At 47.8% G+C, this 12,243-nt stretch overlaps 2 protein-coding genes across 7 annotated transcripts in view; one reads left to right on the top strand and one right to left on the bottom strand.

The window, feature by feature from the left end:
• Positions 1–3,177, top strand: part of SULF2 (sulfatase 2) — a 117,304-nt gene extending 114,127 nt beyond the window's left edge. For both annotated transcript variants that reach the window (XM_058685881.1, XM_058685883.1), the window contains exons 18-21: positions 853–976; positions 1,642–1,675; positions 1,876–1,929; positions 2,806–3,177. In XM_058685881.1, coding sequence (XP_058541864.1) covers positions 853–976; positions 1,642–1,675; positions 1,876–1,929; positions 2,806–2,836 — 243 coding nt within the window. In that variant the 3' untranslated portion in view covers positions 2,837–3,177. The remainder of the gene's footprint in view (positions 1–852; positions 977–1,641; positions 1,676–1,875; positions 1,930–2,805) is intronic.
• Positions 3,178–4,273: 1,096 nt separating this feature from the next.
• The window catches only part of NCOA3 (nuclear receptor coactivator 3), a 143,570-nt gene continuing 135,600 nt past the window's right edge, over positions 4,274–12,243 (bottom strand). For 2 of the 5 annotated variants that reach the window (XM_058685880.1, XM_058685876.1), the window contains 5 exons: positions 11,161–11,265; positions 9,705–9,945; positions 8,419–8,593; positions 7,926–8,067; positions 4,274–7,620 (listed from right to left, as the gene is read on the bottom strand). In XM_058685880.1, the coding sequence (XP_058541863.1) occupies positions 7,609–7,620; positions 7,926–8,067; positions 8,419–8,593; positions 9,705–9,945; positions 11,161–11,265 (675 nt within the window). In that variant the 3' untranslated portion in view covers positions 4,274–7,608. The remainder of the gene's footprint in view (positions 7,621–7,925; positions 8,068–8,418; positions 8,594–9,704; positions 9,946–11,160; positions 11,266–12,243) is intronic. The other 3 variants (XM_058685878.1, XM_058685879.1, XM_058685877.1) reach the window with 3 other exon arrangements.

Raw genomic sequence — 12,243 nt, 5'->3', positions numbered from 1 at the left:
AACTCAGGCACCTGGGGGTTGATGACACAGGCTTTGTGTCGAAGACCCCTGGAACTGGAGGGCTTTGGGGGCCCCTAGGATCAGACCAAACCCTGCACACTTGGGCGCCTGCAGGGACCACACAGATAACGGGACACAGCCAGCGCTCACGGGCACCGTCTTAAGTGTTTCCGTGTATTTAATCATCGGAACACGTCTGTGAGCAAAGTGGCCCAGAACATGTAAGACAAAAGGAGCCACAAGCCTCTGGCGAGTGGACTGCACGTGTCCCTTCTGACCACACGGTGCCCACGGGGCCCTTCACACTAGTGTGGCCTCGGTACTGTCCGATCTGTGTTTCAACAAAAGCCTGCAGTCGCTTTATAGGAAACCTGATTTTTAAATGCCAGCAACTCCACGCTCTTGTTCTTTGTTGTCACTACCATACGGCTCCCGGTCTTTCTCCTTAGGTGGGTCGTGCCCATGTTTTACAAAGGGGGTGTCAAAGCACGGCAGGTCCCTCACCAGTAGCTCCCAGATGAGGCAAGGACACAGGCCCCCTCCCCCACCCATCACCAAGAGGAGGGGGGGGGAGGGGGGGCGGGGCAGTGAATGAAGGTCTAGAGCCACAGGGCAACCGTGAGCTCCTGGAGCCACTGGTCAGGAAAGTGAAGCACACTGCGGGTGGAGAGCGCCTGGAGGGGCTGCAGGCACAAGGCAGTCCGGACTGTGCCCAACTCCAGCCCTGGCAGGATAAAGGTCACCATCCCAGCACACCTCTGCTCCCCCCGCCGCCCGAGGGAAGTCCCCCGGTTGGCGGAAGCCGAGGGGCTCCCTGCACTCACCACGTTGATGACCTTTTGTTCCGACCAGTTGATGAACGCGGTGAACACGCTGGACAGGGACGTCCTCAACCAGCTGCACGTGCAGCTCATGGAGCTGCGGAGCTGCAAGGGTTACAAGCAGTGTAACCCCCGGACTCGAAACATGGACCTGGGTGAGCAGGCGCTCCGCAGCGGGGCCCGTAGGGAGCGGGGCTGCCGCGGGGTGGGGAGGTAGGAGGTCACGTCTAGTCTGATGGGTGAACCTGGCGAAGCCTCCCCAGCAGCTGATGTATCACTAGGGTCCACCAAGGGCCGCATTTACGAGAAGCCCGATCGCTCGTTGATCGCCACGTGCCAGTCACTGGGCTAGGTGTCGTATGGTCTTTATCTCATCACCATTAAAGTGACCAGGTCGACTGATTCCAAACCCACACACCTGGTCACGCTGCTCATTCTCCAGGAACCTCGCTGAGCGCCAAGACCCAGGCTCTCCCCACCATCCCCTGTCTCGGGCCCATGGCCTTCTGTCCCCTGTCACATAGGTGTCCCTGCCCATACCTGCCTCCCCCACCGTGACCCAGGTCATGAATAGATACAGGAGGGTCCTAAAGCTGCTAGGACATTAGAGTACAGGCAGTCGACAAGTTTCAGGGCAAGCTCACGGCAGGATTCAGCCACTCTGTCTGCCTGGGGGTCGCTATCCACATCAGAAAAAAAAAAAAAATTAACCGTCAAAAAGCCTAAAATGTTTTTAAAAAGAGGCAGTTAACAAAGTTTGTCATTACTTGTGCCACCTTTGCCCTAATGTCTCTGTTTCGCTCATTTCTGTCTCATTCAGGACTTAAAGATGGCGGAAGCTATGAACAATACAGGTATCCGTTTTTGTTGTTATAGCCTGGGACAGCTCCCCGATCCTGGCCCGTCTCTGGTCTAACCTCTGTGGCTCGTGTGCGGCTGAGGCCCTGCCCTTTCTCCGGTCTGCCAGGGGCCTGGTTCGCCCACCAGGGAGGGGGAACTCGGTCTTCCTCGGTGAGGCTAACACCCATTCTCCTCTTGACACCCAAAAACACAGGCAGTTTCAGCGTCGAAAGTGGCCAGAAATGAAGAGACCTTCTTCCAAATCGCTGTGAGTTGAGGAACCAGTTTACCGGTGGAGAGCTGGTCTGCCTGGCCGCGTTCTGTGTGCATGCCATTTCTTTCGTAACCCTCTCTGCTGCTGTCATGAGAAGGGAGCAGGGAGTCTTTCCATGTTTCAGATTAGTACCATGTTTCATACACTGTTGTTCTCCATAGAGTATCTTGTGCTTGGTAAACTCCAGGGAGTCCGTACAGGTCGAGAAGCATTTAAATGTCTGACCTGCCCGACGTCTTCAAGGCTGTGGCTGCAGAAGGGTCCCCTGGTCCACGTCAGCAGCAGGGCGGCCTCACTAGAGGGCACCTGAAATACCCAGGCCACGACAGCTCTCTCCAGCGCCAGAGAGGCTGGTAGAGGGCCAAGACTGGCAGCCTAGAAAGGTCACCTCTAGTCTAAGGGGAGCAGCACCGATGGGAGGCGGCTTGAACCCTCTAATTCATCATGAAAATCCAAAAACGCAGTTATGGGTCAGGATTTTTTGTTAACATTGGCAATTCATTTGATGTTAAGTTGCCAGGCAGGCAAACAGACCCCCTTGGTGCACTGCCACTTGCAACTTCTGGTCTGTTTTTTCCTTCTTCCTTTATATGCATATAACCCCCCCTCTGTAGCTTTAATAGGACGACGGGCCGGCTAAGCATTTGCCATGTCTATATCTGAACGTCCTCAGTGCCTTTACCAGCGTGTGAGCCCAGAGCCAAAAGCCTGGATGACCGGGTGGGAGCAAGCCCATTCTGAGGGGTCTCGAAGGGTCCTCCCCGCAGCCACATCCTCGCAGCAGAGGGTTCTAGGCCTCAGGGCCGATCGCCGTGTCATGCCGCCTCTGGGCTTAATCAGACGCTAAGAGGAGTTTGCTTTGTTCTACAGGGGACAGCTGTGGGAAGGCTGGGAAGGTTAAGAAGCACACGAGGGCCTCCAAACCAGAGGCACCACCTGATCGTACGGACGATGAAAACCACGGACAGTCTCAGGCGGGCCTGCGCCGTTGGCCGGGCCGCCTGCGCTCACAGGACTTGCTTTCAGTCAACACGGCACACTCTGGAAGAGAACTGTCGGGAGTAGCTAACTTCAGGAAGCCCATTTTTGCCCTGCTTTTGCTTTGGATTGTACCTCACCAGCTGCACAAAATGCATTTTCATATCAAACGGTCACCACTAACCCTCTCTGAGAGGCTGACGAGGGAAAAAGGGATTTTCTTGGAAAGTTCCCCCAACGGTGAAAGTCACTGGAGTTTTTTGGTTTTTTCAATCATGGGGGAAGAACAACCCTGTTTTAAACCCTCCTCCTCTTTTAGTTTGTCACAAAGGAGGACGAAGACAAAGAAAGCAGGACAGGAGCAACCTGCAGACGCTGGGAGTGGTGCAGAGCTGACGGCCAAGTCAACAGCACAAAAGAAGGGACTTTCATTTAGCACCACAACCCAGGTCGCCTCTGAAGAAACGGACTTCGCTGTACATATGTGACTATTTACATGCAACCAGCGTGGGAACTCTTAGGGGAATCTAGTAAGAAAACACAATTTTCCAGAGTTGTGGTGTCAGTAAACGCTCTGCGGCCAGTGAAGAAAACCCCTCGGCCGTTGTGGACATTTCTGTTCCCGACCAGATACCATTTCTCCTAGTATTTCTTTGTGATCTGTCCCAGAACTGATGTTTTTCGAAGTACTGGAAAGAAATGAAGTCGATGTATGTCCCCGGTTTTCACAAAATTGTGTTTGTAAAGACATTTTGTAGTCTGAGTATTGTCATACAATGTTCAAAATCCCAGCCAACGACCAGCAGTTGGTATGAGGTAACCTTTGACATTTTGTAAAAGGCCGTTCTTGGGAGTTTTTTGGTGTGTTTGGTTTTTTTAAAAAAAGCATTCAAGATACTACCGGTCAACACCTTTTTCAAAGGAGACACCTTGGGTTTTTTAGAGGGGGAATAGATGGGCATAAATTAATGACAACTGACCCTACTTCAGGGACCTCACAGGTAAGTGTCGCATTACACTGGCTTTAGGACCTCGTTCTTTAAAAAGCGATTCACCCTAACCAACCCCTCTCTGTGCACCAGCTAGCTAGTGAAGCCTGGAGAAGGTAGCGGTCAGAGGCCAGGGGCGAGAAACAGGAGGACCCTCTTCAGCCACCACCCAATGTGACCTACTTCTCACCAGACAGTGGAAATGACCCCGAAGTGCTCACCTTTGAGAAGGGCAGCTCCATGCTTGTCAAGAGTTCTGTTAACCTTAGAGAGACTGCTACGATTATTTGAAACAGGATTCTTTAACCTTCTCTTTTCCCCTTTACTCGAATAGAGACTTGAAAAAGAAACAAAGAGACAAGCCCTTGGGCTTCAATTTTAAATAGAAACCTTTATTTACAGTGACATCCGAAATGATCAGCAAAGCAGTCCATCTCATAAGTTATCCCATGTGGTCTGTATTCTTTGCAGTGTAAAGAATGATTTAGATTTTTAAAACCAACATTTAATGTAAACTTGATTGAAACTAAATTCATTCTCAATACTATACGTCAATTCCTGAGAATTTTAAATATTGCTCTCAGAAAGACCTTTCCATCATTGAAATTCCACACATTGGCAAGAGAGAGAGAAGAAAAAACCACCTTGCTCGTTATTGTTAAACAGGTGGCCTCCGAGCTGAACAGCAACTCCTGTTCCTCCTGAAGCAAGGGTTTTGTCCTATAGGCTTCATGCCTGTGATGCCCCCCACTTGTGAATCAAACTCCTGGAACCAGACAGGCATATGGACAACGGGCAGTCCATCCAGACGGCAAGCACGTATGTTCTGTACTACCCCCCCCCCACACCCCCAACTCACCTAGATATTAAATACCAATTAAGCAGTCCTGGTGATCGATATTTACACCTTTCCATCAAGATGCACAATTTAGAAAAGTGGCATAATATGAACATTCACAATGAATTTCTATTTGTTTTCTTAAAGGAAGAAACGTGTCTCCTTTATATCATTTTGATCTTTATAAAATATATATATATATATTTATATTTATATATCTTTGGATTCAGCAAAAAAGTAGGTACTGGAAATATCACACATTCTAAAAGCAGATGAAACGGATACCAAGGTTTAAAAAAGTGGGGGGTAGGGGTGAGGAGAGGTAGGCAGCCAGAGTACAAAGAGAATTATCCAAAAAAGATAAAAGGGCAATAAAGGTAAAAACAAATTATTTCAAAAGACAGCATCTATTAAAAGAAAGATCAAATTCTTAAGTTTGCACCAATAAAATGAACAAGTAGAAAATATAAAAACTTATAATAAACTTTCTTTTTTTCCCATATAAAAGGGGTGCTGCCTTCCAGTTAGCCTGGAGCTGGGACTGAGGAAAAGAATCAAAAAACTTTTTTTTTTTTTTTTTCCACTTTTTAAAAGTCAAGAAAGGTAAGAGCACCATTCTGTTTCTCCCCACGCACCCGTGACTTAAACGAGGAAAGTTCAGATACCTGACACGGCTGTAACTATTAAGACAGACTCTTACTCAGCTACGCCTCTGTCTCCAGACAGGAGAATGTGTTATCTAAAAAGTACAGGCCACTATGATGGAAGTTGATGGATTTTCAATCTTAGATTTATTTTTAACGGGGTGGTGGGGGAGACGGTGTAAAACCCAAAGCTATTCCACTGGTGGTTCTGGAAATACAGGTTTTACTTACACAGAAATCAAAGAAATGAAATGATCTTACCTTCAGAGACACCTAGAAAAATTGCCTAAACACGTATGAAATAAAAATTAACTGGCTCTCAGTTATTGCTAGGAAATTGACACCAAAGCTAGCAGAGACCTTTGAAATTCACAAGACATTTTTAAAACCCAATTTCACTCAGCTATTTGAAGCTAATAAAGTGAACCAGATAGAAGGAATTAAATGGACTTTTTCTCTATCCCCAACGGACTAAAACAAGAGTCAAAGCCTGACAGCAGCACAAAGGGGCAGGGGCAGCGGGTGCAAAGGGACTCGCTCTGCTGGACTCCGGCTCTGGAGCTCGACGACCTGGCTGTCCTGGAGGCTGAGCTCCCTAAGGAACCACCGTGTGGCTCCTCTAGTTCTCAGGGACAAGAACACATCTCAGTGATGAGACAGCCAAGCAGACACCGGAAACCACACATCAAGGGTTCAACCCCTGAGATCTCAATGTGGGGATTTGGGTCCTAGCAACCAAAACCTTACGGAAACTCCTACAACCGATGAAAGGCAACGTATTTCAATTAAAAAACAAAACACTATGAATTGCTATTAATTTATGGACTGCTTAAAATCCAACATTCTTTTTTAAATCGCTTGATCTTTTAAAATTCTTGATTTTTTTTTTTTTAAGTTTATTTCCCCCTATCTATTCTTTCCCCTAAAATCAACAAAGTGCTTAGTTCTGGTAGAGGAATTTAGAAGTTGAAAATGCCTACATCTAAACAAATGATCTTTTTCGAAAGCATTTAAGATTAAGAGACTGATAGGGAACCATCTAACACTAGGGGGGCGGGGGGGAGGTAGGGAGCTGCAGACCACTGCCCCCCCCCCCCAGGCCAAAAAATTCAGGGGCTGTCTCTTCTGTTTGCAGCCTCACCACACTGAGCTTACTGAAGTCAACAATGTTAAATATTTAGCTTCACAAACTCTGTAAAAATGAGTTGCCGTGACCTGCAAAAAAAGGTATATACATATTTTACATAATACAATATCTTAAAGGTCGTATTTACAAAAGAGAATCTATTCACAGAAACACTGCAAAATTCTGATTCAGAATGCAGTACCTGGCCTTGGGTTTCTGCAGTTTATTTTCAAAAAGCATTATTGCTCTACCATATAGGCAAAGGGTGACACGGGTACTCTCAACGACGACAAAACAATCATAGTTCTCGTCCAACTGATTCGTTCAGACAAAAACCGGGCGGGAATGTGGTTCGCCATTCCTCAAGACCTCCGGAATAGTGCGTGTATCCGTTACTTTTTAAATAAAGTGCACTCAGCTGCACGTTAGCATGTGAAGAAACTGCTACTGCTGCAATTAAATACTGTCATTTCCCCTTCTGCAAAAGCCACAGGACATCAAGGTCAGTTCTGGAGGTGAAGCATTCTAGGACGTCAGGGACAGAGGAAATTCCTACTTAGGAAAGAGTCCAGGACAACCAATAACAGGATTGGAGCAACTCAACACGATCAGTATAGGACAAGCCAACTTCTCAGGACGGAGGGTGGGAACACGGAGTATCTGGTAGCGACAAGAACACGTGAGGGCTGGGACTGTCTGCCCCAGAGAGACCACACACCCTAATCTCGCCGAACTTCTCCAGTGTTCTCTAGCCCACCCGCATTCATCTGAAACACTGACAGGCAGAAAGAAGGGACATAGCAGAGTTTTGTGATCAGTAACACTCCGTACCTCCAGAATCACATCCCTAAGAGGCAGAATGTCAACAAAATATCTGTTTTGAATCCCGTGATACACAGAAGAAGGAAAAATACAGGTAGACATCGCACTTCAATTTCAAACCCAGTCCTGCTCCAATGACATCACTTGGAATACCCTTCCCGGAGATCAAAGCTGGTTCCCTCTTCAGAGCTGGCAGGTGCGTGGGACGATTCTTTACTTCCAATAGTTCTAGTGCAGTGTCATTTCTACAGTGATTTCCTTGGAGGTGTAGAAGTGTCAGCAATATTTCTGTTAGCAACCAGAAGACACGTGAGTAAAACATATGCTCTGCACAACACAGAAGAATCCACAGGTCTATAATGATGGCCTGCAACCTGACTCTGGCTGACTCCAATTCCTTAGATCTCACATTACCAAAAACATATTTAATGGCCCAATGCCTTCAAACCACAAGTTTTTTCAACCACTGTAGTTCTGAGTTATACGCCCAAGTTAAAAATCTGCCGAGGACCTTTAGATTACAGTTGCAGTTCGGGTTCTCTCAAGAGAAAAGGAAAAGTTTTTTGAGAAAAGTTCAGGCTAGAGCCCCATACCTGATCAGGACCCATGGGCATGCCAGACATGGGCATGGGGTTCACGTTCACCTGTCCCATGGGACCACTGCTGCCATTCATGTGCACCATACCGTATGCTGCGGGGTTCCCCTGGTGGGCAAACGGCTGCTGGGGAAAGGAGCTGCAAAAAGAAGTGTGAAATTACCTCCTGGCTCATTCTAGTAACACCAGACATGCACGCAGAGACCATCACAACTGTCAAATGTTGCTGTACTTAAGCAGAGAACAGGAGGGACAGAAGATTCCCTGACTGCCTGCCTGCCTTCTAGGTTTCACAGCTGTGTGCAGTCAAAGCTTCCTAGGCATGCGTAGGGGAGGAAGAAGCCTCACAATGGATGAGCCAAATACCACACTTTCTAAGATGAACCCAGGCCTTTTGATCTCTCCATCCACACAGAAAAATGGCAGAGGTTAATTTCCTGAATGTCTGGGCACTAGAATGTGAATGGCTTTTCAAGTCTCTGTTCTTCACCTGTTCCTGGCCAGGTTTCCTGATGGCCAGCCTTTTATTTCCGAGGACTGATACATGGGCGCGGTCTGAGGGTGCTGCATCATGGGATTCTGGGAGGGCCCCATTCTTGAGGGCATCATTGCATTGGGAGGACTAGACACTCGCCCAAAAGCCGGATCTGGCTGTTGTCCCATCCCTCGAAAAAAAAAAAGAAAAAGCAGAAATTATAACGCGAAAATGGTATCTTAGAGTATCAACTGTCTATAGAAGCTTTATGTTCTTTTCTAAACATGGGGGAACGTAAGACAGACAAGATGTAAAGTGCCACAGGATGCTGCCTGCCAGTCCCTCTTGCTTCCCACCAAGACTGGAGGAAGGGGCTCACTGCAGAAAGCATTTGGGTCACCTGAAGAGCTGTTACTTCATGGACATTTCTGTGTGAAAGGGATGCCGCTTCCTGCTGTTCACATCACTGTCCCTCTGTCCCAAGCTGGCAGGAGTGCACTGAAAATATGATTTCCCCAAAAGATACCTCTATCCCCGTTCCTACCGTGTTCCTAGTCTCTCTCAAAGACTGATCTGAAAAGGTAATGTGTATTATTGTAATTAATACACCCAAGTCACCAAGGAGAGGAACCCAGAAGCCCACCCAGCACTCCTTTGTGGCCAAGGGCTCAGACTGTAGGGTTCTACCACACTGGGACATATGGGGGGGGGGGGGGGGGGGGGATGACCAAGGGCTCAGACTGTAGGGTTCTACCACAATGGGACATATTGGCGGGGGGGGGAGGAAGCTGGAAAAAAACAAGACCTGAAAAAAAATAAAAATGCTTAACCCTGATAGAACATCTACCTCAATTACAATCACCTGTGCACCACCAGAAACATTTTGGTGTGTTTCTTTCAACGAATCAGGTTCTCTCCATTCGGACTACCCCCTCTGTGATGCTGCATGACCATCGTCTCTCGTTTGGGGTGCTCTAATTGTCCTCCCTTCTTCCACTCTCTCTTCTTGCCTTCTAACGGACATGCCTCACAGGCCCGATGACCTTTCCCCAGTGCAAACATGTCTATTAACATTCAGTGACTCCCCACTGCCTTCAGAATATCACCAAGACTCTTCATCTGATCCGGCCTCTGCTTGTCCCTTGTCTGCCTCATCGGTCACCACATCCTTTGTTCTGTTGTGTTCCTTGTGACTAACAGAGGGAGTCAAGAGGATTTTGTGTTTAACGTGCAACAGACCTCTGAATCTTATGACCCTAGTAATGTCACTCCGGGGAAGACATTCTCGCTGTCAAATTTACCATAATTTGGCGGGTATGGAAACTGCTGGGGAGGGGCCTGTGGCATCACGGGCCCTGCCAAGACCCCATCCATGCTGGGGGAAGCGGTCACGTTGGGGGGTGGGCTGAAGGCCTGGGTTCGCTGCTGCTGCTGCTGCTGCTGCTGCTGCTGCACCATCATGGCCACCCTCTGCTGCCGGAAGTGATGACTGAGCAGCTCCCTGCTGCGCTGGGCAACCATCTGGGCATTAAGAAAACCCTGCTGATACCCCAAAAAAGAATGTAATTACGCAGAGCCAGAACCAGCCAATTCCATACATGTAGTACCACCACAATACATTAGGTGCGAAACATCACCCGATGCCCCTCTTCACAAAAAAGGAAAAATGCACGTTTCTCATCACGGTAAAGGCGTTGCGGCGAGGCGACGAGGTGCAGAACAGGGACCTGGAAACTGTTCAGGCGAGTCGTCAAGCTTTAACACGGAAAACATTTCTCAAAGTGAGAGAACACTGAAGGGTAGAATGTGAGGACAAACTTTTCAGAAAATATGGAATAAAACTACAAGAAGGAAAAAGGCAGCAGTAAGAGTGCAGGAGGAGGGGAGGCACAACAGAGCACTCCCCAAAAGAATGGGGTTACCCTCCGGTAAGCAGGAATCTACCCCAGAAAGGGCCTGTATAGTCTCCTTAAAGCTTCTGAAGGGAGAGACGGAGGGTTAGGAGCAGCGGTCTGGAGGGTCCGGAGGTACATGGTCCAGGCCCAGAACCAAAGTGCTGATCTGGGCCCCATCAGCTAGAAGAGAACATCTCCAAAAAGCAAACTCATCTTTTTGGAGGGCACCCTAACTCAGCTTACTCAAACTGTTATCATCAAAGTACTTCCGAGTAGGCTTAAGACAGTAAATACTGGGCATTTCACAGTGGGTTGTTTCTCTACAGTAATTATGAACAGAATTTCCAACCACAGTAGAGGACTTCCGGGTGGTCATCTGCCTCGTGCACATTAATACCGTAGAACAGTCTCCACCTTGGGCTGGAGGTACAGAGAACTTGAACATCATCCTTCCCACTATGGGAAACAGGTCATCTCAGAGGTGATCCTTCAGAGTAGGATTATGTATTATTTATTTTCTTCTTATAACCTCAGATTTTACCCGGCGAGCACGTGGTTTCAAAACCCAGAAACAGAAGTTTCCAGATTTACTGAATTCCTAAAAAGTAAGTGATAGCTGTTTTCACAACACAGCAAATGATCACAAAGGGAATTAATTAGAAAACACAAAATAGCAGTTTTAATAAAAGAACCTCTCCTCCTGACTCTTCCTCATCACCAGCAAGACAGAAGAATGGAAGAGGGAGTGTGAGGAGATCGTGGAATGATTTCTTACACCAGAAACTTGCTGTAACACACGTTTACTGAGGGCCAGTCATGGAGCAGGCCCCACAGCAATGCACTTGGAGAGGTCTGTTCTCACCTGGGGATTTACCTGGGGCTGCATCATGGGCCTCATCACCGCAGCACCCCCAGCAGTGGGGCTTTCCATTTTCATTTCCAGTGCCTGACGGCTCTGATTCAAAAACTGGGGAGAGACAGGCTGGTTAGGATGGAAGTGGACTATGTCGATGAGCCCCAAACAGCTTTCCAAATCCTCGGCACCACCCGGAGAGGTCACGATGCCACCTCCAACCCGTTAACCTGGTCACGTCACATCTACACGGAACCCGCACGCTTCCACACTTCAAAACAAGTTCAGGCTGAGGGCGGCCTGGCTGGCTCAGTCAGTGGAACACGCAACTCTTGACCTCAGGGTTCTAAATTCAAGCCCCACGTTGGGTGTAGAGGTTACTTAAAAATAAAGATGTAAAATCTTTAAAAAAAAAAAAAAAAGGGGGGGGGGGGGCACCTGGGTGGCTCAGTCAGCTAAGCGTCTAACTCGATCTCAGCTCAGGTCTTGATCTCAGGGTCGTGAGTTCAAGCCCTGTGTTCAAAAAAGTTCAGGCTGAAAAGTCCTTGGCAAGCATTTGAAGCTTTATTTGGCGTCAGGAGGAAAAGTAAAAGTGTAACTGTGCCGCTTAAAGACGATCTTTGGGGCACCTGGGTGGCTCAGTCAGTTAAGCCCCTGGCTTTGGCTGAGGTCATGATCTCACAGTTCATGGGTTCGAGCCACAGATCAGAGCCTGAAGTCTGCTTCACATTCTGTGCTTCCTCTCTCTCTCTCTCTCTCTCTGCGCCTACCTCGCTTCTGCGCAGGCGCTCACTTTCTCAAAAATAAACAAACATCAAAAAAAAAAAAAAAAGACGATCTTCAAAAGAAACTCGAAGGATTCATAAAGTGAGATTTTCCCTGGAATTATTTAGGTCATTAGGGAAATAGCTTTAACTTGCTCAAACTAATAGTGAATGAACTTCCTCTTCTATTAGCTTTTCCCAGGTAACTTTTAGAGGAAAGAAGGGGTGAAAAGCCAAATGATACCATGCACGTATGAGCACAGCTTCTCAGGGTACCTACGCTGACTTTTAGGAGTGGGAAGGCACTAGCACAGTCTGTGGCTCGCTG

Source organism: Neofelis nebulosa, chromosome 9, assembly GCF_028018385.1.
Source record: "Neofelis nebulosa isolate mNeoNeb1 chromosome 9, mNeoNeb1.pri, whole genome shotgun sequence".
NCBI classification, from domain to species: domain Eukaryota; kingdom Metazoa; phylum Chordata; class Mammalia; order Carnivora; family Felidae; genus Neofelis; species Neofelis nebulosa.
The sequence above is the reverse complement of the archived record's forward strand: the minus strand, read 5'-3'. Positions and strand labels throughout refer to the sequence as shown.